Source organism: Panulirus ornatus, chromosome 11 (assembly GCF_036320965.1).
Source record: "Panulirus ornatus isolate Po-2019 chromosome 11, ASM3632096v1, whole genome shotgun sequence".
Classification (NCBI taxonomy): Eukaryota; Metazoa; Arthropoda; class Malacostraca; order Decapoda; family Palinuridae; genus Panulirus; species Panulirus ornatus.
The window spans coordinates 50618036-50645959 of NC_092234.1; the positions used below are offsets into that span (position 1 = coordinate 50618036).

Sequence of the window (27924 nt, forward strand, 5' to 3'; positions counted from 1 at the left end):
TCGCCTTCTCCCCCACCCTATGATTCACTTCCGCTTCCATGGTTCCATCCGCTGCCAGATCCACTCCCAGATATCTAAAACACTTTACTTCCTCCAGTTTTTCTCCATTCAAACTTACCTCCCAATTGACTTGACCCTCAACCCTACTGTACCGAATAACCTTGCTCTTATTCACGTTTACTCTTAACTTATTTCTTTCACACACTTTACCAAACTCAGTCACCAGCTTCTGCAGTTTCTCACATGAATCAGCCACCAGCGCTGTATCATCAGCGAACAACAACTGACTCGCTTCCCAAGCTCTCTCATTCACAACAGACTTCATACTTGCCCCTCTTTCCAAAACTCTTGCATTCACCTCCCTAACAACCCCATCCATAAACAAATTAAACAACCATGGAGAATCACACACCCCTGCTGCAAACCTACATTCACTGAGAACCAATCACTTTCCTCTCTTCCTACACGTACATATGCCTTACATCCTCGATAAAAACTTTTCACTGCTTCTAAAAACTTTCCTCCCACACCATATATTGTTAATATCTTCCACAGAGCATGTCTATCAACTCTATCATATTTTTTCTTTCTTTCATACTATTCGCCATTTCCCGCATTAGCGAGGTAGCGTTGAGAACAGAGGACTAGGCCTTTGAGGGAATATCCTCACCTGGGCCCCTTCTCTGTTCCCTCTTTTGTAAAAAAAAAAAAAAAAAAAAAAAAAAAAGTGAGAGGGGAGGATTTCCAGCCCCCCGCTCCCTTCCCTTTTAGTCGCCTTCTACGACACGCAGGGAATCCACCCCCATACACAATGTACACACACACACACACACACGCCCACACATGCAAATATACATACCTATACATCTCAATGTACACATATATATACACACACAGACACATACATATATACCCATGCACACAATTCACACTGCCTGCCCCTAATCATTCCCATCGCCACCTCGCAACACATGGAATACCATCCCCCTCCCCCCTCATGTGTGCGAGGTAGCACTAGGAAAAGACAACAAAGGCCCCATTCGTTCACACTCAGTCTCCAGCTGTCACGCAATAATGCCCGAAACCACAGCTCCCTTTCCACATCCAGGCCCCACACAACTTTGCATGGTTTACCCCAGACGCTTCACATGCCCTGATTCAATCCACTGACAGCATGTCAACCCCGGTATACCACATCGACCCAATTCACTCTATTCCTTGCCCGCCTTTCACCCTCCTGCATGTTCAGGCCCCGATCACTCAAAATCTTTTTCACTCCATCTTTCCACCTCCAATTTGGTCTCCCACTTCTCGTTCCCTCCACCTCCGACACATATATCCTCTTGGTCAATCTTTCCTCACTCATTCTCTCCATGTGCCCAAACCATTTCAAAACACCCTCTTCTGCTCTCTCAACCACGCTCTTTTAATTTCCACACATCTCTCTTACCCTTACATTACTTACTCGATCAAACCACCTCACACCACACATTGTCCTCAAACATCTCATTTCCAGCACATCCACCCTCCTGCGCACAACTCTATCCATAGCCCACGCCTCGCAACCATACAACATTGTTGGAACCACTATTCCTTCAAACATACCCATTTTTGCTTTCCGAGATAATGTTCTCGACTTATACACATTCTTCAAGGCTCCCAGGATTTTCGCCTTCTCCCCCACCCTATGATTCACTTCCGCTTCCATGGTTCCATCCGCTGCCAGATCCACTCCCAGATATCTAAAACACTTTACTTCCTCCAGTTTTTCTCCATTCAAACTTACCTCCCAATTGACTTGACCCTCAACCCTACTGTACCGAATAACCTTGCTCTTATTCACGTTTACTCTTAACTTATTTCTTTCACACACTTTACCAAACTCAGTCACCAGCTTCTGCAGTTTCTCACATGAATCAGCCACCAGCGCTGTATCATCAGCGAACAACAACTGACTCGCTTCCCAAGCTCTCTCATTCACAACAGACTTCATACTTGCCCCTCTTTCCAAAACTCTTGCATTCACCTCCCTAACAACCCCATCCATAAACAAATTAAACAACCATGGAGAATCACACACCCCTGCCGCAAACCTACATTCACTGAGAACCAATCACTTTCCTCTCTTCCTACACGTACATATGCCTTACATCCTCGATAAAAACTTTTCACTGCTTCTAACAACTTTCCTCCCACACCATATATTGTTAATATCTTCCACAGAGCATGTCTATCAACTCTGGGAAGTATTCTTTCTCCCCTATCCCCAGGGATATCCCCAGGGAGGTCCGGAGCTAATGTGGAAGAATCAAGGCCATAGACTCTATCATATATATATATATATATATATATATTATATATTATATATATATATATATATATATATATATATATATATATATTTATATCATACACATACATATATAAACATGTACATATTCATACTTGCTGCCTTCATCCATTCCATCGCCACCTGTCACACATGAAATAGCATACCCATTTTTGCTCTCTGTGATAATGTTCTTGCCTTCCACACATTTTTCAATGCTCCTAGAACCTTCACCCCCTCCCCCACCCTGTGACTCTTTTCCATGGCTCCATCTGCTGCTAAATCCACTCTCAGATATCTGAAACACTTCACAAACCTCAACAGCCATGATCGAACCCCAGGACCCCTGCACCATAGGGGAGAAAAAATTCTTCCCACTATTCCTGCATGTCATAGAAGGTGACTAAAAGGGGAGGGAGTGGGAGGCTGGAAATCCTCTCCTCTCGTTTTTAATTTTCCAAAAGAAGGAACAGAGAAGGGGGCCATGTGAGGATTTCCCTCAAAGGCTCAGTCCTCTGCTCTGAACGCTACCTTGCTAGCGCAGAAAATGGCGAATAGTATGAAAAGATGATATATATATATATATATATATATATATATATATATATATATATATATATATATATATATATATATATGATTAGAAAGGGTAGTGAGTGGTGGGATGAAGAAGTAAGATTATTAGTGAAAGAGAAGAGAGAGGCATTTGGATGATTTTTGCAGGGAAAAAATGCAATTGAGTGGGAGATGTATAAAAGAAAGAGACAGGAGGTCAATAGAAAGGTGCAAGAGGTGAAAAAGAGGGCAAATGAGAGTTGGGGTGAGAGAGTATCATTAAATTTTAGGGAGAATAAAAAGATGTTCTGGAAGGAGGTAAATAAAGTGCGTAAGACAAGGGAGCAAATGGGAACTTCAGTGAAGGGCGTAAATGGGGAGGTGATAACAAGTAGTGGTGATGTGAGAAGGAGATGGAATGAGTATTTTGAAGGTTTGTTGAATGTGTTTGATGATAGAGTGGCAGATATAGGGTGTTTTGGTCGAGGTGGTGTGCAAAGTGAGAGGGTTAGGGAAAACGATTTGGTAAGCAAAGAAGAGGTAGTAAAAGCTTTGCGGAAGATGAAAGCCGGCAAGGCAGCAGGTTTGGATGGTATTGCAGTGGATTTTATTAAAAAAGGGGGTGACTGTATTATTGACTGGTTGGTAAGGTTATTTAATGTATGTATGACTCATGGTGAGGTGCCTGAGGATTGGCGGAATGCGTGCATAGTGCCATTGTACAAAGGCAAAGGGGATAAGAGTGAGTGCTCAAATTACAGAGGTATAAGTTTGTGGAGTATTCCTGGTAAATTATATGGGAGGGTATTGATTGAGAGGGTGAAGGCATGTACAGAGCATCAGATTGGGGAAGAGCAGTGTGATTTCAGAAGTGGTAGAGGATGTGTGGATCAGGTGTTTGCTTTGAAGAATGTATGTGAGAAATACTTAGAAAAGCAAAGGATCTGGAGAAGGCATATGATAGAGTTGATAGAGATGCTCTGTGGAAGATATTAAGAATATATGATGTGGGAGGCAAGTTGTTAGTAGCAGTGAAAAGTTTTTATCGAGGATGTAAGGCATGTGTACGTGTAGGAAGAGAGGAAAGTGATTGGTTCTCAGTGAATGTAGGTTTGCGGCAGGGGTGTGTGATGTCTCCATGGTTGTTTAATTTGTTTATGGATGGGGTTGTTAGGGAGGTGAATGCAAGAGTTTTGGAATGAGGGGCAAGTATGAAGTCTGTTGTGGATGAGAGAGCTTGGGAAGTGAGTCAGTTGTTGTTTGCTGATGATACAGCGCTGGTGGCTGATTCATGTGAGAAACTGCAGAAGCTGGTGACTGAGTTTGGTAAAGTGTGTGAAAGAAGAAAGTTAAGAGTAAATGTGAATAAGAGCAAGGTTATTCGGTACAGTAGGGTTGAGGGTCAAGTCAATTGGGAGGTAAGTTTGAATGGAGAAAAACTGGAGGAAGTGAAGTGTTTTAGATATCTGGGAGTGGATCTGGCAGCGGATGGAACCATGGAAGCGGAAGTGGATCATAGGGTGGGGGAGGGGGCGAAAATCCTAGGAGCCTTCAAGAATGTGTGGAAGTCGAGAACATTATCTTGGAAAGCAAAAATGGGTATGTTTGAAGGAATAGTGGTTCCAACAATGTTGTATGGTTGCGAGGTGTGGGCTGTGGATAGAGTTGTGTGCAGGAGGATGGATGTGCTGGAAATGAGATGTTTGAGGACAATGTGTGGTGTGAGGTGGTTTGATCGAGTAAGTAACGTAAGGGTAAGAGAGATGTGTGGAAATAAAAAGCGTGGTTGAGAGAGCAGAAGAGGGTGTTTTGAAATGGTTTGGGCACATAAAGAGAATGAGTGAGGAAAGATTGACCAAGAGGATATATGTGTCGGAGGTGGAGGGAACGAGGAGAAGTGGAAGACCAAATTGGAGGTGGAAAGATGGAGTGAAAAAGATTTTGTGTGATCGGGGCCTGAACATGCAGGAGGGTGAAAGGAGGGCAAGGAATAGAGTGAATTGGAGCGATGTGGTATACCGGGGTTGACGTGCTGTCAGTGGATTGAATCAAGGCATGTGAAGCGTCTGGGGTAAACCATGGAAAGCAGTGTAGGTATGTATATTTGTGTGTGTGGACGTATGTATATACATGTGTATGGGGGGGGTTGGGCCATTTCTTTCGTCTGTTTCCTTGCGCTACCTCGCAAACGCGAGAGACAGCGACAAAGTATAATAAAAATAAATAATATATATATATATATATATATATATATATATATAATATTCATTTATTTATTTATTTTGCTTTGTCGCTGTTTCCCACATTAGCGAGGTAGCGCAAGGAAACAGATGAAAGAATGGCCCAACCCACCCACATACACATGTATATACATACAAGTCCACACACGCAAATATACATACCTGTACATCTCAACATATACATATATATACACACAGACATATACATATATACACATGTGTATAATTCATACTGTCTGCCTTTATTCATTCCTATCGCCACCCCACCACACGTGAAATAACAACCCCCTCACCCCTCATGTGTGCGAGGTAGCGCTAGGAAAAGACAACATAGGCCCCATTCGTTCACACTCAGTCTCTAGCTCCCTCCAGGCCCAACAGAACTTTCCATGGTTTACCCCAGACGCTTCACATGCCCTGGTTCAATGCATTGACAGCACGTCGACCCCAGTATACCACATCGTTCCAATTCACTCTATTCCTTGCATGCCTTTCACCCTCTTGCATGTTCAGGCCCCGATCACTCAAAATCTTTTTCACTCCATCTTTCCACCTCCAATTTGGTCTCCCACTTCTCCTCGTTCCCTCCACCTCTGACACATATATCCTCTTTGTCAATCTTTCCTCACTCATTCTCTCCATGTGACCAAACCATTTCAAAACACCCTCATCTGCTCTCTCAACCACACTCTTTTTATTACCTTACATCTCTCTTACCCTATTATTACTTACTCGATCAAACCACCTCACACCACATGTTGTCCTCAAACATCTCATTTCCAGCACATCCACCCTCCTGCACACAACTCTATCCATAGCCCACGCCTTGCAACCATACAACATTGTTGGAACCACTATTCCTTCAAGCATACCCATTTTTGCTTTCCGAGATAATGTTCTCGGCTTTCACACATTCTTCAAGGCTCCCAGAATTTTCGCCCCCTCCCCCACCCTATGATTCCCCCCCACTTATATGGTTCCATCCTCTGCCAAATCCACTCCCAGATATCTAAAACACTTCACTTCCTCCAGTTTTTCTCCATTCAAACTTACCTCCCAATTGACTTGACCCTCAACCCTACTGTACCTAATAACCTTGCTCTTATTCACATTTACTCTCAGCTTTCTTCTTTCACACACTTTACCAAACTCAGTCACCAGCTTCTGCAGTTTCTTTTCCTAGCGCTACCTCGCACACATGAGGGGGGAGGGGGATGTTATTCCATGTGTGGCGAGGTGGCGATGGGAATGAATAAAGGCAGACAGTGTGAATTGTGTGCATGTGTATACATGTATGTGTCTATGTGTGTATATATATGTGTACATTGAGATGTATGGGTATGTATATTTGTGTGTGTGGACATGTATGTATATACATGTGTATGGGGGTGGGTTGGGCCATTTCTTTCGTCTGTTTCTTTGTGCTGCCTCGCAAACGTGGGAGACAGTGACAAAGCAAAAAAATGAATATATATATATATATATATATATATATATATATATATATATATATATATATATATATATATATATATATATATATATTATCCCTGGGGATAGGGGAGAAAGAATACTTCCCATGTATTCCCTGCATGTCGTAGAAGGTGACTAAAAGGGGAGGGAGCGGGGGGCTGGAAATCCTCCCCTCTCATTATCTTTTTTAATTTTCCAAAAGAAGGAACAGAGAAGGGGGCCAGGTGAGGATATTCCCTCAAAGGCCCAGTTCTCTCTTCTTAACGCTACCTCGCAAATGCGGGAAATGGCGAATAGTTTGAAAGAAAAGAAAGAAAGAAGATATATATATATATATATATATATATATATATATATATATATATATATATATATATATATATATATATATATATATATATATATATATGGATATATATATATATATATATATATATATATATATATATATATATATATATATATATATATATATATATATGGATCTGTCAGCGGATGGAACCATGGAAGCGGAAGTGGATCATAGGGTGGGGGAGGGGGCGAAAATTTTGGGAGCCTTGAAAAATGTGTGGAAGTCGAGAACATTATCTCGGAAAGCAAAAATGGGTATGTTTGAAGGAATAGTGGTACCAACAATGTTGTATGGTTGCGAGGCGTGGGCTATGGATAGAGATGTGCGCAGGAGGATGGATGTGCTGGAAATGAGATGTTTGAGGAAAATGTGTGGTGTGAGGTGGTTTGATCGAGTAAGTAACGTAAGGGTAAGAGAGATGTGTGGAAATAAAAAGAGCGTGGTTGAGAGAGCAGAAGAGGGTGTTTTGAAATGGTTTGGGCACATGGAGAGAATGAGTGAGGAAAGATTGACCAAGAGGATATATGTGTCGGAGGTGGAGGGAACGAGGAGAAGAGGGAGACCAAATTGGAGGTGGAAAGATGGAGTGAAAAAGATTTTGTGTGATCGGGGCCTGAACATGCAGGAGGGTGAAAGGAGGGCAAGGAATAGAGTGAATTGGAGCGATGTGGTATACAGGGGTTGACGTGCTGTCAGTGGATTGAATCAAGGCATGTGAAGCGTCTGGGGTAAACCATGGAAAGCTGTGTAGGTATGTATATTTGCGTGTGTGGACGTGTGTATGTACATGTGTATGGGGGGGGGTTGGGCCATTTCTTTCGTCTGTTTCCTTGCGCTACCTCGCAAACGCGGGAGACAGCGACAAAGTATAAAAAAAAAAAAAAAAAAAAAAAAAAAAATATATATATATATATGTATATATATATTAAACCCTGGTTTTAGGGGAGAAAGAATACTGTCCATTAATATTGCAAAAAGTGACTTAAAAGGGATGGGCAAGGAGAGGAGGTTGTAAATCCTCTCTTCATGTAATATTACTTTACAAAAGAGGGAACAGGAAGAAAGACAGGGTGAGAAATTTTTCCAAAAGGCTTAGTTTTCTGTTTCTCACATGACTTTTCTCAGGTGGGAAGCGGTGGGCAGGTGTAACAAGAAGAAAAATAGATGTTGTCTTACCTAAAGCACAGAAGTCCAAAGTAAGCCCAGGGAAATCACATAGAAAGTCTTCAAAAGTCATAAATTCCATTTTCTTTTTGATAAGTATAATTTTGATTTGTGGTGAAAACCTTTAAGATGTGCTAATAGTTTTTATTTTCTCACAGGACAATAATGGAACCATTGAGAATGAGGAACTAAATGGTTTCTTGAAGGACCTACTAGAACTGGTGAAAAAGGTTGGTATCCAGAGGATAACCTGCTGCTGGTGATGATGAGTCTACCACTCCCTTTCTGTTATCTACTCTTGATCTTTCTCCTCCTCTCAGCTCGTACATATGATTTTTCCCATCAATATGACTGCTTCTACCATCTCTTTGTGGTTTTATTTTAAAACTTGTGATAGTGATTGTTGATTTAGTTAGATTTGTATGGGCTAGATGAGATAGATGGGTAGATTTAGTTGGATTTGTATGGAAAGGTAAGGAAACTTAGGTGACCTATTAGATTAGTTGGTGTGATGACAATGCCTGGTTCTCGGCAGGACTACGACGCATTGGACCTGCAGGAGTTCCAGGATGCCATCATGCGAGGATGCGACTTCAACAAGGATGGCAAGATAAACAAGAAGGAGCTAACCATGATCCTCTTGGCCCTGGCCAAGCATGGCGCCGAGGATGAAATGCAGACGTGAGACATCATCCACAAGGATTCATGCCGCTTTGCTCATCTTGATGCCTTCTTACACTGATTTTTAGGCAGCGTTCTTATTATTGTTCTTTCACTCTCGACCAAAGGCCTTCTTGTCATTGGTCCATCTCTTAGTCAGTAATGCTAACTGCTGCTCTTATACTGTGCCTTGAAGGGTTAGTCTCTACATAGAGGAAACATTCTTACTCCTGTTCATTGAATTGGTGTTCATAAAATGCTCCTTATTCTAGACTGAACAACCTTTCCTGATTCTTGTACCTCTTCTTTCACTATACCTTGAGGAAATGTTCTTATTCTTTTACTGTACTATGAAAGAACATCCTCACTCTACTTCACTGTCTTGTAAAGAAATAACCTTCACTGCTGCTGCTCCTTTGCTCTTTCCAGACTTTCTTCTGATACCAGGTATATCACGTATTCACCTGGGACAATCTAGAGAGAGTACATGAAGTTGATTTTGTCCTTTGAGAGTCAGTGGCACTTGGTTGGTGTCAGTCATTGAGTGATGGTGTTTTGGAGGGTTTACCCAAATTTTGAATGGTCTATTTTTATGTGGGTACAGTCCACCAATGAGGGAGATAATCCATGATAGGAGTGTGAATCATATAAGGTGGTATGATTTACCTTGGAAGGTATTGGGTTATAGGTTATATTGTTGGGCATGGCCCACACTGAGTAATACTCTATCTTAAAGGGTATATGATTATGATCCATCAAGGGGGTTAAGGTTCATGTTGAGAAACAATCCATTTAGGACTGTATGATACCTCTTAGAATTTGGTTCAAGTTGGGAATGGAGGTATGGTCCCATTTTCATGGTATATGTGACATGGATTTATGGTCCCTCTTAGGAGATATGGTCAACATTGGGGAAGGATTGTCCATCATGGGAGGAGTTTTTCCTCGTAGAGGGAGGGTGGAGAGTCCTTGAAGGATGGTCCATCTTATGAAGGGTCATTATACTTAGGGGAGAAAGTTCACCTTTGGTTGGGGGTGGTCCAACTTGCCAAGTGTTTCCTTTTCACCTCGCCACTTTCCAGTAAGAACAATAACAGGCATGGGCATGTACATTTAGCACACTAGTACATTCAGTCTTGCATTGTGATTTTTGCACTGCATTAAGTAATGATCCATTTGGTATTGAATTGCAGAGTTCACGATTCATCGTTAATGATGCCATCTGCCAGTGATTTCTTGCACTATTTATGTATTTATGTATGTTTTTTATATTGTGCCTTGTTATAATGAATATTAATCATTTCATGAATGACAGTGGTGATGTTTGCTACTGATTTTGCCACTGCAAGTGTTTGTTGCACTATTATTTCCTTTTTTTATTTACAGAACAATTAATTTGATTGTTGAATAGCCTCATATAATTATATTGGGTTTTGGCGAAATAATTTTGAGTTTTGGAGGCACAAGTAAAGGATGTGACCAGCAGTTTTACATTTTGTTTTGATTCTTCCCTTAACTCTTTGAGCACGATGGTATGATCCTCAAGGACTACGGTACAATCCTTGATGACTAAGTTATGATCCTTGAGGATGACTGTGCTACCCATAAGTATGATGTTACAACCCTTAGATATGATGGTCTGGCCTTTGACCTGACCTCATAGGTTCAGGTCAGAGACTAGGCCATCATACTCCAGTGTCGTATCACATAGTCAAAGGTCTTACTGTCTTGCTTAATGGGTTCTGAGGCTAAAGCATCTCTTTTTAACTCTGACAGCTTTCTCATGCACCATTCACAGGATTTTAAGAACATTGTTTATAGTATATTTGGCTTGTTTAACGCATGCTTTTTCTTCAGTTTCTTCTAAAATGCCAAAACAAAATCTGCCTTGCATCGCACAGAGACGCAGTCAACGTAAGTGCTATGTGTGTTGTGGTGTGCGTAGGTGTGTTCTCTGTTTAGTTGAATGTAGCAGGGTTTAGATCTTAGTGTAACACTTCCCTATAGTCATGAACTTTAGATTATTGTACCTGTATGCAGGTGGTCTTGGTGGGCAGCCAGTGGGCAGTGCCTGCTTACCTGCCCATGCTGTAACAGTGGACAGTTCACTGTTCACTCTTTATCCTTAGTGATAATATATAACATAGGACACCATGTCATATTTGATTAATTTATTATATGTGTGTATAATTTTTTCTTTTAGTATAGCTCCCTATAAAAAATTATGTAAGTCTGCAACTTAGTTTCTGACACTAAAATAAGACATTTCTTGGTTCCACTGTGTATTAGTAACTAAAGAATCAATTGTCTGGGAAAGCGATATCTCTGTTGTACTTGTTGTTACTCCCGTAGTAAAGTAACACAGCCAGAGGCATCTGTTATACATGTATTTACTGTTTATAGCCAATTTATTCTTCATTTCTGCTGAAGCTATTTTCTAAATTACAGTAACTTTCCCCTCAAATGTTTTGTCTCCACTGTTGTATATTTGTTTTTTAAGAATTGAATATTATAAATTTACCTTCTAAGCCATTCCAAATTTGTTAGTTATTATTATAAATTACTGTTTATAGCGTGTAGACCAGGGATTAACGTAATAATCAAGATCATTTCGTTGTAGTATGAGTAGTATGTCTGTTTTTTGTGACTTCTTAATCTGTTCTAAAATATTTCATGACATTTTGGACTTACAAACCTACCAAGTAACTCTTGCACTTTATGTAATGGTCTAAACAAGTTTCCTTTGATATAAATCACCAGGGAGCATCGTCTGTCAGCACACACACATGCCAGTGGTCTCCAGGAGCTCCTTGTGTCACATGGTTTATTTATGTTACTATTTTAATGAAAATTGAAATGCTGGAGTTAATTAAGCTTTGTTTTCACTACATTGAGCTCTGATGTTTGACTATACAGCACTTCAAAAACATTGTTTGATTTGTGTATGATCTGTTGAGTATTTTAACTTCACAAAAAAATACTTGATATGAAAGGTTTTCAGAATTCCCACTAATAATAGCGGTGTAAGAAAAACAAAAGGGAAGAAGCTCTTGGACTCCTAGGAAAGGAACTTTAAGATTGTAAGATTGTAACTTAACCATACAAATATTAATTCATAGTCTAATTGGTTATAACAGAAGAACAAAAATGCTAGAACTGCTCTTTCTTGGATAGCTGGATCCCTAGTGTGAGGTTATGCCTATATTGTCTCTTGGATCAGTGTAAAGAACATGCACAGAGGCAGTTACTTTTATTTCCTAACTACAAATGTTGTATACAGTTCATAACTGTGTTGATAAAATGTAATACAGATCATAGTTGTGTCAAGGAAATGTTCAGCCTGATTAATGATACTGTAAACACAAACATCTCCACCACAGTGACATTTAGTACCACCATCCTATTTGCCATCTTTGCCAACACTAGCAACCACTTTGAGCAACACCACAACTACCACCATCCCTGCCCACAATAATCATTTGGAACTAAGCTTAACTTATTTTCACTGCCACACCAGCTTCCTTCACTCATACTTCTCCAACACACCCCCTATGGGCATGTGACTAACCTTCTCCTCCTCCACAGCGGCATGGGTCTGGCAGCTAACAACCCATTGGCAGAGATCGCCACCATGGGCATCAAGGCCCTCAAGCTACAGAAACTCCGTGTCCGTCATTTTGTCAACCGCACCTTGGGCACCACCAACAGTACCAGTTAGTTACCCTGAGGCTCACCTAATCCAAATGGGGGAGAAGAGAAGCAAGAGTAAGAGGAGGAAGAGGCAGAAGCCACTGATGTCATAGTAATAAATTTGATGGTAAAGGTGGGTTGCCAACTAGGGGAAAATATACATGATTAAATTTTTGGCACAGGATGGATATCTTGGGGCCTCGGTGATCACCTGGAGAGTACTGACACTGTGTCTGATTTACAACAGGTTCTGAAAAGGTTCCTAAACTTTCCAGAATTTATTCTTTGAAAGAAAATAATGCCAAATTGTTCACCTTGTAACCCTGGCATGAAGCCATGAGAAGGATGATGAGAGTGATGTGAAGTGGTAGAAGTGAGAAGGATGGAGGAAATACGAGGGTATCATTGAGTGAAAGAGTGACTTCTTCCCCTGCTATTCTAAGACTGTAACTTTAGTTCAGTTGTGTCCCAGCGAGAAGCCAGTTTATAATAGGCCTGGCTTGGATTGGCCACACATTTGTATTCTCTAAGTATCAGGTTGTGATCATAATATCGGCCATTTCGTCAGTCTCTGAGATCTGCAGCCACCTCATATCCTTAGAATTTATAATATAGAAAAGCGGAGTGAACGGGTCTCAGGGACCGACCCGCTGAGTACTCCCCGGATCATACTCTCACCTTGTTGACCCTCACGTCGACAATTACCATGTTAGGCTAACCATAATATCATCATTATTATTGGTATTTATTTGGGTTTTAGCTCCTCTGCTTCAGGGCATGATGAACTTGGAGGTTGGGAGGTCTTCTTTGTCTGCGTCCATGTCTGTGTAGTCACAGTTAGTTCAAGAGATAATACTGGACCCTTTGTTTGAGTGCTGATGCAGCAGATAGTCATAGAAACAAAATTTTTGCAAGGATGTATCACTCATTTTTCATATTTAGTAATTCTGTTTGAAATGATTCAGAGGTGTCTGCCTAAATCAGCATTTCAGGCAATAGATCTCGTTGAGCCAATTTTGACGAGTTAACCTTCAAACGACTCATTCCTCGGTTCTCTGTTACCTCGCCTTGTCCACCACAGGAAATGGGCATCAGCCAGAGAAAACCTTCCCACTGCCAAATTCATGGTTGCCTCTTGTCATCTTATTCGCATATTTCTGCATTGCCTTCACAAGAAAGGTTTTGTATGTTCAATCTGATTTAGATGTGGTTACAGCTGCAGTTACATCATATTTCTTGACATTTACCTTAAAACTGGGTTCATGTAATGGGGGGAGGGGGGTAAATTATGCTTTCAAGGATTTTGAACATTCTTGTTGGAAAATCACGAGGTTTTTGGAACAAGAAATCATCACAAATCAAAAGTAGGGATGAAGAGTATAATTAAGTCAATCGATTGTTATAAAAGCCATGAAATTTAAAGTTTCATCATATGTTCTTTCAAACATTTTGTTTGTTAAATATGGAGTAAAAATCCTATTGTATTTGAGGACTATGATCATGTTGTCACCTGGATATCTTCATACTGTGTTAGTTGCATTTTTTGCATATCCTCTTGCATCTCGCATGTCTTCTCAACTTTTGAAAACTATTCTATGCTCCATATCTCACCAAGAATATCTTTATACTGTATATGTTACTGTAATATTAAAAGAAAAATTTTTGAAGATATATGAAACTGGAAGTGGTAATAGATGATGTTATTTAGGCCAGAAGGTGGAACAGACATGGAAATAGACTGTTTTATGCTGTAGCTGAGAGCACTGGGGGACATGAGACACGAGGGGACTTGGGCAACTCATCCTTGGTATAGTTTTCATCTAGTCCATTTCTTTATATTGTAGAGATAACCTATACCTCAACGAACGGTATAACTCACGAGACATCACCTCGGTCACCATGTGCTCCATGTTCCCCCAGTGCAAACCCTTTTGTGTTCTGTTCCAGCTTCAGGGTTTGGTATTGATGTTACGTTATGACGTGTGTACTAAAGTCTTTAGAGAGCCCCTCGACAACAACAATGAAGTTTATGTCCAGTGCATATACTTGCAGATCTCCCAGCCATAGTGGTAATCATTGATGTAACTAGATACTCTGGGCTGTGATGAACCTGTCTTTGTGGGCCATCCTAAACATGTAATGGACCATATCAGCCATCTCAACATGGTCTAGAGTAGCTAGCTACCTCATGCTTGAATCCTTTGGTCATTTCTAAGTGACTGAGGACTGTAAGTAAGTACTTTATCCAGCCAGTGGTGATAAGTGGCTACACTTTCTTGTTACTTATGTCCGTGTTGTTCTAAAAACGTCGTGTGAATATTGAAAATTAAAAAATGAAAAAAAATGTCTTGCGCTGATGGCAACGATGCCAAACTTGGGAATCTTAACATTATCTTTCCTTTTAGTTCGTAGAGCTAAAACTTGTTTACAAAAATTTTCATCTATATATTTATATGATTAGGATAGTTTGACATTCCAGGGAAAAAAACATTATTTTGTGTTCTAAGTTTGGCATTGTTGCTAGGATCCGGCAACTTTGTGTCCTACTTGTGCCTCATCAGTTCCATCACAAAATATCTTGAGTGTGAAGTTTTTAAAGAAAACTGGAACTAAATTATCATCTTTTTATCACAAACGCACAAGTAGAATTAAAATTGTTGGGTCTTTAAATTGAATGGTTTCACTTCATTTAATGTAATACCAGTTTTCAATAACAAATAAAAATCTTCTGTTAAACAAGGTGTATGATGCTTCCCTAATACCCAAGATGGACCATTCTCCAGCTGTGTAACAAGAGGAAAGATAATGAAGTATGTTGTCATGAGGCAGCGAATTTCCTGTATTTCAACCTGAAAGGCACTGCAGAGGCTGCATGATGCGACTCACCATTGATCGTGGCACTTACGGACTGAATGAAATAAATGCTAAAACAAAATCGCATCCAGATTTAACCATGTCAGGAATATGTATCATAACAGAAGCTCAAAATCTGCACAGCTCCTTATCACCTGTAAGAACACAAATACTTGTGCATACAAGCACAACCTCTTTCACATATCATGAATATAAATTTTTGGTTAAGCAAACAAAACCAATTCTTGATTATTTATTATGAGAAAATAGAGGTCTGGAGTCATCGGATGATCCAAAGAACACCTAATCTTTTAATTCTTTGATAACTGTTTATTTCAAACTTTTTAATTAAAAAATTTTGAACTCTAAAACAGATGATTTCATAATTATTATAATAATCAGATCACTAAATTATAAGAATGTTAATTACCTGATCAAACAAAATGGTTTTACTCGAGTACACATTCAAGTTTAAAACCTTGAAATGCAGTGACTAGTTAACACAATTGAAAGAATGGTTTATGTGAATACAGTACTTCTAAATTAGGATAACTGCAGATTCTTAAATTTAAAAGCATCAGACAATTACTTTTAGGTAAAGTGTTACCCTAACTGACTGATTTTTTCTGGTAAATGTACGAATATTAAAATGTATAAAACGACCTTTTCCACTAACATATAAATAAGTGAAAGTTCTCATATAAATGGTTACTGGAGATTGATCAACTTTACTCCTTGCATGACATAGGTAAACTGTGATTTTAATGTGTAACTATATATATATATATATTATATATATATAAGATTAATAACCTGCAATAACAATAGTTCTGCAATAATTTACTCCTCGCATGACAAAGGTAAACTGTGATCTCAATGAGGGTGACTATATATTTAAGACTGACAATAAACTGCGAGAACAATAGTTCTGCAATAATTTTCACTTACTAGTATAGGCAAATATATTAACATATATGTGTATATACATGCATACTATTTGCCCTGCCTGTATACATATATATATGAAATGTGAGTTATACTTAATGACAGTTGAAATCATTTATACATATAAACAATGTTGATTTTCTTCAGTTAAGAAATACAGATGTTGAAACTATCATATAGTTTAATCTTACGATTATAAGACCTTAGCATTTCTCTCAGCATTAAACATGTACTGGCTGGTTCGAACCTATCATCTTAGTAGAGCCATTCAGTCGCCAGGATCCTTTGGATGCATGAAAAAGGAAAAATGTTATATGACTGAAAAAAAAATTGACTATTATTTCATCTTTGTTTTACTTGGTTTTAATGGTACATCAGCTTCATTATCAATCTGGCATTTTCCTCTAATCTGGACTTAAGTTTTTGTTTGTGACTGTTTCCTGTGGGTTTACAAGTCTGATTATGAATTTATAAGTTCCCTGTAAATAAAGGATCAGATGCAAAAAACATAAATTTGCCATATTTTATGCAAAAGTTAATTTGTAAAACGCCATTTGATAATACAGCTACTTACATACATGACAAACAACTAAGCATATTGTGCTTTTCATCCTTGCTACGTGGAGTGAATGTCTTCACAACTCTAATACTCTAATGAGGATTTATTATTTATTTTATTTATTATACTTTGTCGCTGTCTCCCGCGTTTGCGAGGTAGCGCAAGGAAACAGACGAAAGAAATGGCCCAACCCCCCCCATACACATGTATATACATACGTCCACACACGCAAATATACATACCTACACAGCTTTCCATGGTTTACCCCAGACGCTTCACATGCCTTGAATCAATCCACTGACAGCACATCAACCCCGGTATACCACATCGCTCCAATTCACTCTATTCCTTGCCCTCCTTTCACCCTCCTGCATGTTCAGGCCCCGATCACACAAAATCTTTTTCACTCCATCTTTCCACCTCCAATTTGGTCTCCCTCTTCTCCTCGTTCCCTCCACCTCCGACACATATATCCTCTTGGTCAATCTTTCCTCACTCATTCTCTCCATGTGCCCAAACCACTTCAAAACACCCTCTTCTGCTCTCTCAACCACGCTCTTTTTATTTCCACACATCTCTCTTACCCTTACGTTACTCACTCGATCAAACCACCTCACACCACACATTGTCCTCAAACATCTCATTTCCAGCACATCCATCCTCCTGCACACAACTCTATCCATAGCCCACGCCTCGCAACCATACAACATTGTTGGAACCACTATTCCTTCAAACATACCCATTTTTGCTTTCCGAGATAATGCTCTCGACTTCCACACATTCTTCAAGGCCCCCAGAATTTTCGCCCCCTCCCCCACCCTATGATCCACTTCCGCTTCCATGGTTCCATCCGCTGCCAGATCCACTCCCAGATATCTAAAACACTTCACTTCCTCCAGTTTTTCTCCATTCAAACTCACCTCCCAATTGACTTGACCCTCAACCCTACTGTACCTAATAACCTTGCTCTTATTCACATTTACTCTTAAATTTGGTTGGAAAGTTATGGAATCATTACTTGAAAATTAAAATTTTATGGGTGGCCCTAATATCTGCTTAATATACTTTTGCTGTCAAAATGAAGCCATTTTTTACCCAGACCTTTTTTTCATGCTTCCCATTTCTTGTGTTAGCAAGGCAGCAACAAAAACAGACAAGAAATAGCCTCATTCACTCATATACAATCTCTAGCTGTCATGTAATGCACTGAACCTACAGTCTCCTATCCACTACCAGAGCCCAGCCACTTCCTATACCCTGGTTCAGTTCACTGACAGCACATTGCCCCCTGTAAACCCTATCACTCCAATGTACTGTATCCCAGGCAAGCCTGCATGTCCATGCCCTGAGCACTCAAATCTATACAACACCTTCAGGACTACTAAACCTTCAAACACATTCATTTTTGCCCTTCCAGATAGTAACCTCTCTTTCTATGCATTTCTGCATGCTCCTAGACTTTCGCTCCCTCTCCATCCTATGACTCGCTTCATCTCCCACGGCTCCATTAGTTGCCATGTCTACACCCAAGTATCTAAAACAATTCACTTCCTCAAAGTTTTCTCCATTCAACTTGCATCCTAACTGTTTCCACTGCTCTTGTTAACATTTACTGTCGACTTTATCCTTTCACATACTCTCCCAAACTCACAGTCAACTTCCTCCATTCACACACACTTCTAAACTCGAATCTGCCACCTGTACCACGTCATCAGCATACAACAAATGAATGACCTCCCAAGCTCCCCCATCCCCAACATACTGCATCCCTGCCCTTTTACAAAGACCCTTGCACTGACCTTCCTCACCAAAAGACAAATCAAACAATGGTGACATTGCACACCTATGCCGAAGATGCATCATCTAGAACCATTTACCCTCCTCTCACCTGCTCACAGTCATGCCTTACCTTCTTGACAGATGCTCCGCAGTGCTTCTAACAGCTTTCCTTCCACAACATATATTTGCAACACCTTCCACAAAACATTTCCATTGAACCTATCCTATGATTTCAACAGATCCATAAAGGCTATTACTCTAGCCCATCCAATTATCACCCCATTGCTCTAACTTCTGCTATCTCTTAAGCCTTTGAAACTCGCCTAAATTCTTACTTTCTCAAATACTTAAGAATCCTTTTCCATCTTTCAGATCATCAGTGGGGTTTTGGAGTGGTAGGTCTACTAGTGATCTCCTTTTCCAAGTGACTCATGCTCCAACTTTTTCGATGATTTTCATGAAACTTTTGTCATAGCCTCCGACATCTTCAAAGCTTTTGAGAGGGTGTAACAGAAGTCCTTGTTTTCTAAACTTCTCTAATTTGCTTTCATTACTTCTCTCCATTCTCTAATGCATCTATTCCTCTCTGGTCAATCCATTGCAGTAGTTGTTGGAGAGATTTTGCCCTCTTGTCCTATCAGTAGCAGTGTTTCTGTCCCATCACCTACTCTCTTTCTCCTCAATAAATGATCTCTTCTCAACTTCTAAACCTATTCATATGTATGCTGATAATTCCACTTTACATATCTCAACTGACTTTTCTACCCTCCTTCCCTTAATACTCCTTCAGATTATACATATTTTCTTTCTCAATTTGAGCTTCTGTAGCATCTTGGACTGGGAGGGCAGTAACCTTGCTGAATTCAATAGTGCTAAAATGCCATCTCTCCCCATATCCCTATCCAAGAAAAATTCGTTTCAAAACACTACAAATCACCCTTCTAACAGTATAAATACGATGGGCACATCAATGTCCTCTACTGTTTCAGAAATGCCACATAATCATCATCACAAAGTTTAAATCCTGAAAGCTGGGAGTTATGCAGAGGTGCTGTAATCATTTTTTCATGAGAAACTATTTCACATCCATAGGGGTGTTACTTGACCAAGCATGGAATGCTGTTCATACATATGAGGTGGCTCATCCCTTAGCTCTATATCACGAGTGGAATCAAAAGCTTATCATTTCTTTAATTCTCCTAGCATCGCCTCTCTTCAACTTTTTTATATATCCTGCAATGCTGTTGCTTGCTCTCTATTATATAGTTATTATTTTGACAGTTACCCTTGTAAGCTGTCTGCATGCATTCTCATCCCCAAGATTTGGACCTGTGGCATGTGTTGGCTGATGCTTCCCACAGTTTCTGTATGAAGACTGGGCATGCAATAATTGGCTCATGTCTTCTTCCTCAAATAGCTAAGCTGTGCAATTCTCTTCCTTCTTTTGTCTTTCTCTCCTCATATTGCCTTTCTTCCTTTAAGAGATATGTTTACAATTATGAATATGTGCATATGAAAGTGCGTGTTCATATAATTTGATTCATATACCTCTGCATTCATACAGTAAGGTTCTGTAAAATGCTAGCTGCTGGTAATGTAAGCCTGATGGGATTTGACCAGCTTAAACCCGTTGCTCATGGATGTACTACAAAGGGTATTCGATTACTTGTTCTCAACTACCATGCAAAGGTCCTGGTTCGAATCTCCGCTACTGGAGGGCATTACATGATATATATATATATATATATTTTTTTTCTTTTTTTTTTTATACTTTGTCGCTGTCTCCCGTGTTTGCGAGGTAGCGCAAGGAAACAGACGAAAGAAATGGCCCAACCCCCCCCATACACATGTATATACATACGTCCACACACGCAAATATTCATACCTACACAGCTTTCCACGGTTTACCCCAGACGCTTCACATGCCTTGATTCAATCCACTGACAGCACGTCAACCCCGGTATACCACATCGCTCCAATTTACTCTATTCCTTGCCCTCCTTTCACCCTCCTGCATGTTCAGGCCCCGATCACACAAAATCTTTTTCACTCCATCTTTCCACCTCCAATTTGGTCTCCCTCTTCTCCTTGCTCCCTCCACCTCCAACACATATATCCTCTTGGTCAATCTTTCCTCACTCATCCTCTCCATGTGCCCAAACCACTTCAAAACACCCTCTTCTGCTCTCTCAACCACACTCTTTTTATTTCCACACATCTCTCTTACCCTTACGTTACTCACTCGATCAAACCACCTCACACCACACATTGTCCTCAAACATCTCATTTCCAGCACATCCATCCTCCTGCGCACAACTCTATCCATAGCCCACGCCTCGCAACCATACAACATTGTTGGAACCACTATTCCTTCAAACATACTCATTTTTGCTTTCCGAGATAATGTTCTCGACTTCCACACATTCTTCAAGGCCCCCAGAATTTTCGCCCCCTCCCCCACCCTATGATCCACTTCCGCTTCCATGGTTCCATCCGCTGCCAGATCCACTCCCAGATATCTAAAACACTTCACTTCCTCCAGTTTTTCTCCATTCAAACTCACCTCCCAATTGACTTGACCCTCAACCCTACTGTACCTAATAACCTTGCTCTTATTCACATTTACTCTTAACTTTCTTCTTCCACACACTTTTCCAAACTCAGTCACCAGCTTCTGCAGTTTCTCACATGAATCAGCCACCAGCGCTGTATCATCAGCGAACAACAACTGACTCACTTCCCAAGCTCTCTCATCCCCAACAGACTTCATACTTGCCCCTCTTTCCAAAACTCTTGCATTTACCTCCCTAACAACCCCATCCATAAACAAATTAAACAACCATGGAGACATCACACACCCCTGCCACAAACCTACATTCACTGAGAACCAATCACTTTCCTCTCTTCCTACACGTACACATGCCTTACATCCTCGATAAAAACTTTTCACTGCTTCTAACAACTTTCCTCCCACACCATATATTCTTAATACCTTCCACAGAGCATCTCTATCAACTCTATCATATATATATATATATATATATATATATATATATATATATATATAACACCTGTCTACCTCGCAAACGCGGGAGACAGTGACAAAGCAAAAAAAAAAGAAAAAAAAAATATATATATATATATATATTCTTTTTTTCTTTTAAACTATTCGCCATTTCCCGCGTTAGCGAGGTAGCATTAAGAACAGAGGACTGGGCCTTTTTTGGAATATCCTCACTTGGCCCCCTCTGTTCCTTCTTTTGGAAAATGAAAAAAAAACGAGAGGGGAGGATTTCCAGCCCCCCGCTCCCAAAAGGAAATTTGATATATATATATATATATATATATATATATATATATATATATACATCATCCCTGTGTACGTGTAGGAAGAGAGGAAAGTGATTGGTTCTCAGTGAATGTAGGTTTGCGGCAGGGGTGTGTGATGTCTCCATGGTTGTTTAATTTGTTTATGGATGGGGTTGTTAGGGAGGTAAATGCAAGAGTTTTGGAAAGAGGGGCAAGTATGAAGTCTGTTGGGGATGAGAGAGCTTGGGAAGTGAGTCAGTTGTTGTTCGCTGATGATACAGCGCTGGTGGCTGTTCATGTGAGAAACTGCAGAAGCTGGTGACTGAGTTTGGAAAAGTGTGTGGAAGAAGAAAGTTAAGAGTAAATGTGAATAAGAGCAAGGTTATTAGGTACAGTAGGGTTGAGGGTCAAGTCAATTGGGAGGTGAGTTTGAATGGAGAAAAACTGGAGGAAGTGAAGTGTTTTAGATATCTGGGAGTGGATCTGGCAGCGGATGGAACCATGGAAGCGGAAGTGGATCATAGGGTGGGGGAGGGGGCGAAAATCCTGGGGGCCTTGAAGAATGTGTGGAAGTCAAGAACATTATCTCGGAAAGCAAAAATGGGTATGTTTGAAGGAATAGTGGTTCCAACAATGTTGTATGGTTGCGAGGCGTGGGCTATGGATAGAGTTGTGCGCAGGAGGATGGATGTGCTGGAAATGAGATGTTTGAGGACAATGTGTGGTGTGAGGTGGTTTGATCGAGTGAGTAACGTAAGGGTAAGAGAGATGTGTGGAAATAAAAAGAGCGTGGTTGAGAGAGCAGAAGAGGGTGTTTTGAAGTGGTTTGGGCACATGGAGAGGATGAGTGAGGAAAGATTGACCAAGAGGATATATGTGTCGGAGGTGGAGGGAACAAGGAGAAGAGGGAGACCAAATTGGAGGTGGAAAGATGGAGTGAAAAAGATTTTGTGTGATCGGGGCCTGAGCATGCAGGAGGGTGAAAGGAGGGCAAGGAATAGAGTGAATTGGAGCGATGTGGTATACCGGGATTGACGTGCTGTCAGTGGATTGAAGCAGGGCATGTGAAGCGTCTGGGGTAAACCATGGAAAGCTGTGTAGGTATGTATATTTGCGTGTGTGGACGTATGTATATACATGTGTATGGGGGGGGTTGGGCCATTTCTTTCGTCTGTTTCCTTGCGCTACCTCGCAGACGCGGGAGACAGCGACAAAGTATAATAAATAAATATACATCATCCCTGGGGATAGGGAAGAAAGAATACTGCCCAAGTATTCCTTGCATGTAGAAGGTGACTAAGAGAGGCAGGAGCAGGTGGCTGGAAATCCTCCTTTCTTGTATCATTTATCAAAAGAAAGAACAGGGCAAGAAGCCAAGTAAGGATTTTTCCCTCTAAAGTTCTCTCACGTTCATGATGCTACCTGGCCCACTAAGGAAATGGTGAGCATGTCCGAAAGATATATGTTTTTTCATGCTTGATCACTGTTTCCCATGCTAATGAGGTAGCCCCAGGAGCAGACAAAGAAATTCCACATTCACTCACATTTATGCTCTAGCTTTCATATGTAATGTATCAAAACCATAGCTCCCTATCCACAACCAGGGCCCATACATAGACTTTTCCATGGCTTCCACCAGCCCAGCCGTGATACATGCCCTGGTTCAATTATAAATACCCCAAGACCAATTTCTTGTAGGCAGTAATTTGCAGGCAGCCACCGACCAGGGGGTTATATATTACTGGTACTACCTGCCAGGGTGTCAGAAAGGTTAGTGATGGCTGTGTAGTAAGCCAGCAAATCAGTGGTTGTCAAGATATACTCCTCTGACCCAGGAAGCAGTCTTTTCTTTCTGCATCACCCACATGTGGACTGCTGGCATTCTGTCTACAAGCATACAAAATATCCTTGTCACACATAACACTTGACAACACTTAACTCATATAAATCATTCTTTGTAACTATATTTTCCAGTAGTGAACAGTGTGCGCTAGCCATGTCTTTTGGCAAAATAGTAGAAACAATAGTCTGAAGTAGTGGGTAGAAACATGAGGCATGAGCAAGCATTAGGTAGTAGTAGGTTAGAATTTTAGGAAGAAACATAAGTAAACCCATTAAACAGAAGTAGTAGATAAGAATGTTAAGTAAGAGCATCTGGGAACACTGCACTAGAATTGCTCTTTGCCAGTGGCCTGTTACGGTGAGATACTTAAGGCTCAGAAGTGGCACTGCAGTTCACTAGTTATGAAGCCTCTTTTTGCCATGGCCACCCCCTTCAGGGAGTTCCTGGGGGGAGCAGACAACAGAGATATAGATACATAGACAGATAGGACCAATTTATATGAAATAAACCTGGTGTTACCCAGTACCTTTTTAAAGAAATTTCCAGTAGCTGGGAAAAGTAGACTCCTTTCCAGTGAGAAATTCTCTAACAAGACATGAAGCATCCAAGGGAATCTATAAAAGCTCTGTGAGTTTGGTTGTGGATGGGTACTGTGGTTTCAGTACATTACACATCTGTAGAACTGATGTGAGTGAAAGAAGCCTTTTCTTTGTCTGTTCCTCAAAAATGTAGGAAACAGCAAACAAGCATGAAATAAAAATATACATCCTTTGCCTCGGGGGTGTGTGATGGATGTTTAATTTGTTTATGGATGAGGTGGTGAGAAAGATAAATGTGAGTCTTTGAGAGAGGGGCGAGTATGCAGTCTATAGGGAAATACAGAGCCTTGGAAATGAGTCAGGTGTTTGCTGATAATAAAAAACAGGTGACAGATTCACGAGTGAAACTGCAGAAGTTGGTGTCTGAGTTTGGAAGGGTATGCACAAGGAGGAAGTTGAAAGAAAATGTTATTGAAAGCAAGGTTATTTGGTTTAGCAAAGATAAGGGACAGGTTAGCTGGGGTGAGTCAGAACTGAAAAATTGCAAAAAGTAAGTCTTTTAAATACCTGTCATGGCAGCGAATGGAACCATGGAAATGGAAGTGAGTCGAGGGGTGGATGAGGGGGCGAAGGTTATGGAAGCACTAAGGGTGTGGAAAGAGAAATCATTATCTGGGAGAGCAAAAATGTTTGAACATATAGTAGTCCCAGTATTGTCATACAAATGTGAGGTATGGGCTATGGATAAGACTGTACAGAGGAGGGAAGATGTGTCGGAAATCGAATGTTTGAGGACAGTATGTGGCGTGAGGTGGTTTGATTAAGTAATGAAAGAGAGAGGTGTGGCAATCAAACGTGTGGGGATAAGAAAGCTAAAGAAAGTGTGCTGAAATGGTCTGGACATATAGAATCAGTGATAGAAGGTTGGCAATGAGGATATATGTGTTAGAAAAGGAGGGAACAAGGAAAAAACGGAGACAAAATTGGAGATGGAAGGATGGAGTGAAAAAGATTTTGAGAGATCAGGTCCTGAACAGGCAGGAAGGTAAGAGGCATTCATGGGATACAGTGAACTGGAATAATATGGTAAAAAAGGGTCAAGGTACTGTCAATGCATTGAGCCAGGGAATGTGAAGCATCTGGGATAAACCATGGATAGGTCTGTGGGGCCTGACAGTGAAGAGAGAGCTGTGGTTTTGGGGAATTACACATGACAGTCAGAGAATCATGTGAGTGGATGCAGCCTTTCTTCCTCTGCTCCTGGCACTACCTCACCAATGCAGGAAACAGTGATTAAGTATGAAAGAAAGCAAGATATATACAAAACCTACACTGTAAATATACCTAATTCATTACTGCTGGACTTCAAAGATATGTGCAGAAAAAAAAGGAAAGCGAGGTGAATGATTCAGGAAGAAATATATACAAAATTATCAAGTGTCTGTTTATGTGACATGCCTGAGACCCCATTCTAGAAATTATGTCATATGTGCATCCAGATACTTACTGTCCTCTCATATTTGTATAACTACTATGAAATTTCTAAGACATTAATGAATGAAGTAAAAACTTACAATCAGTCATTACAATATTAAAGGGAGTCTATGACACTTACTATACACTAATGTAGTTTATGTTCATTATAGTTTCTGCTCTCAACATCTGCTACTATAAGTACTATACAAATAGCCTTTCCATCTGTCATAATCAGAGACTTAAGGAAAAATATAGAAAATCATCAATTCAAAGGTCCATATGCAAGTAGTTTACTACTCTACCAACTAATCATCCACTACCAGCAAACTAACCAACACCCATGGTGGTAGGTAAAACTCACCCCAAAATACCATCTATCATTTTCCTATCTCTTCTTCTTTTAATCTTTCTTTTCTTCAACTGTCTTTTCTTCAGAAGCTTCCCTCTTTGCTGTGGCCTTTGAAAGCTGAAATAGTTCATTTGTGGGTCTGAAATTGGGTCCATTAATCAAGGATGAACTTCCCAAGGGAAAAGGGGTTTCACTGGGTAGTTTGAAGCTGGTTCCACCCATCATTGATCCAGGAGCCACAGGATATTCACTTTCATTGAGGCTGTCAACCAAAGAGTTCACCATTACATCTGAAAAAAATTGATTAATATAAATATTTCCATACAAAATACATGACAATGAAAAATGTTCAGAAAATTAAACACTTACTACCTTAAGATATTTTTTTCATACATTCCCCTTTTCCTGCATAAGCAAGGTAGCGCTAAGAACAAAGGACTGAGCCTAAGGGAGAATATACTAACTTGGCCCCCTTCTCTGTTCCTTCTTTTAGAACAGTAAAAACTGAAGGGGAGGATTTCCAGCCTCCACTCCCTCCCCTTTTAGTCGCCTACGACTCTCATCTTTTTCTTTTGTTTCAATAGCCTTGTATGGAGTGTTAGATTGAAATAAAGTTTCACACATACAAGATTCTTCATTGGAACCATAGTCTCCATTTGTAATATTTTCATGTGTCCTGCATCTCATCCCAATCATTCCAATAATATCTTCACCTTAAATATTATTAGTCTTGATCAAATTCTCATGACATCTATCATGGACAAATGAAATATACATATATCACATCATTTGAGCTTCCAGGGATATGCAGTTGAGTGACATCACAGCCTCCCTTGTTGACACAAACCATCTGCCACAAACTTTTGACAACTGGCATCTCACATTTCAGCAATCCCATTTTTTCTACACCAAAATATTCTTTTAAAGAATTCCGATCTCTTTCTTTGCTATGTTTGATCTTCTCAGTTAATAGAATGTTCAATATTCTTACATAATCATAAGCTGCTGTACAGTCTTCCTATAAAACGTTTTCATTTCTTCTATCCTTTAATAAAAATATTTTCCTTTACACAAAAACCACCATCTATCTCTTGCTTAACAAATGAGCTCTTTTTCATTAACAACCTCTCTGCCTTAACTTGAATCACTCCCTTTCCTAGTCTCTTCTTATCTATGGCAGATCATTTTTGATATCAAAATCATAATATAACTATCTCACTAGCTGGAACTTTAATGTTATCATCTTTCTCCACTTGTCTATCCTTCATTTATCCTGCTTGTTTTTCTCATATTTCCCTAGAACTTCTGAGGTCTTTGGTTGAGAGGACTCACCTAGGACTTTCTTTTCCACCTCAGGTGTGATAGCTCCACGTGTAGCCTCCTTCTCCAGCAGGGCAGCCACTTCCTGTAGTGCCTTCTCGGATCCCACGTCACCTTCTGCAATTACAACTTTCAGTTAGACAAAAACCCTCTAGTGCAATATTTACCTTTGGTGGGGTGTGCAATAATCATTAAACCTCAAGGTGAATAAGATGTTTTGAAAGAAAGTTAATAGTGTGAGAAACACAAGAGAACAAATGGGAACATCAGTAAAGGGGGCAAATGGGGAGGTAACGGGTAGTGATGGGGTGAGATGGAGTGAGTATTCTGAAGGACTGTTGAATGCGTTTGATGTTAAGGTTGCAGATGTAGGGTGTTTGGGTCAGAGAGATATGCATAGTCAGAGAACTGTGAAAAGGAGTTTGGTGAAGAGAGAAGAAAAGGTGAAAGTTTTCCACAATGAAATGTGGCAAGGCATACTTAGTGGAA

At 40.2% G+C, this 27924-nt stretch overlaps 2 protein-coding genes across 12 annotated transcripts in view; one reads left to right on the forward strand and one right to left on the reverse strand.

The window, feature by feature from the left end:
• Cbp53E (Calbindin 53E) overlaps positions 1-15202 on the forward strand; it is a 511499-nt gene extending 496297 nt beyond the window's left edge. For 9 of the 11 annotated variants that reach the window (XM_071667001.1, XM_071666998.1, XM_071667005.1 and 6 more), the window contains 3 exons: positions 8272-8343; positions 8649-8794; positions 12359-15202. In XM_071667001.1, the coding sequence (XP_071523102.1) occupies positions 8272-8343; positions 8649-8794; positions 12359-12491 (351 nt within the window). In that variant the 3' untranslated portion in view covers positions 12492-15202. Of the gene's footprint in view, positions 1-8271; positions 8344-8648; positions 8795-10630; positions 10688-12358 lie in introns of all 11 variants that reach the window. The other 2 variants (XM_071667008.1, XM_071667007.1) reach the window with 2 other exon arrangements.
• A 354-nt stretch (positions 15203-15556) lies between these two features.
• The window catches only part of LOC139751513 (uncharacterized), a 43156-nt gene continuing 30788 nt past the window's right edge, over positions 15557-27924 (reverse strand). The window contains exons 5-7 of the mRNA XM_071667009.1: positions 27448-27552; positions 26128-26405; positions 15557-16544 (exon numbers count right to left, since the gene is read on the reverse strand). Coding sequence (XP_071523110.1) covers positions 26167-26405; positions 27448-27552 — 344 coding nt within the window. The 3' untranslated portion in view covers positions 15557-16544; positions 26128-26166. The remainder of the gene's footprint in view (positions 16545-26127; positions 26406-27447; positions 27553-27924) is intronic.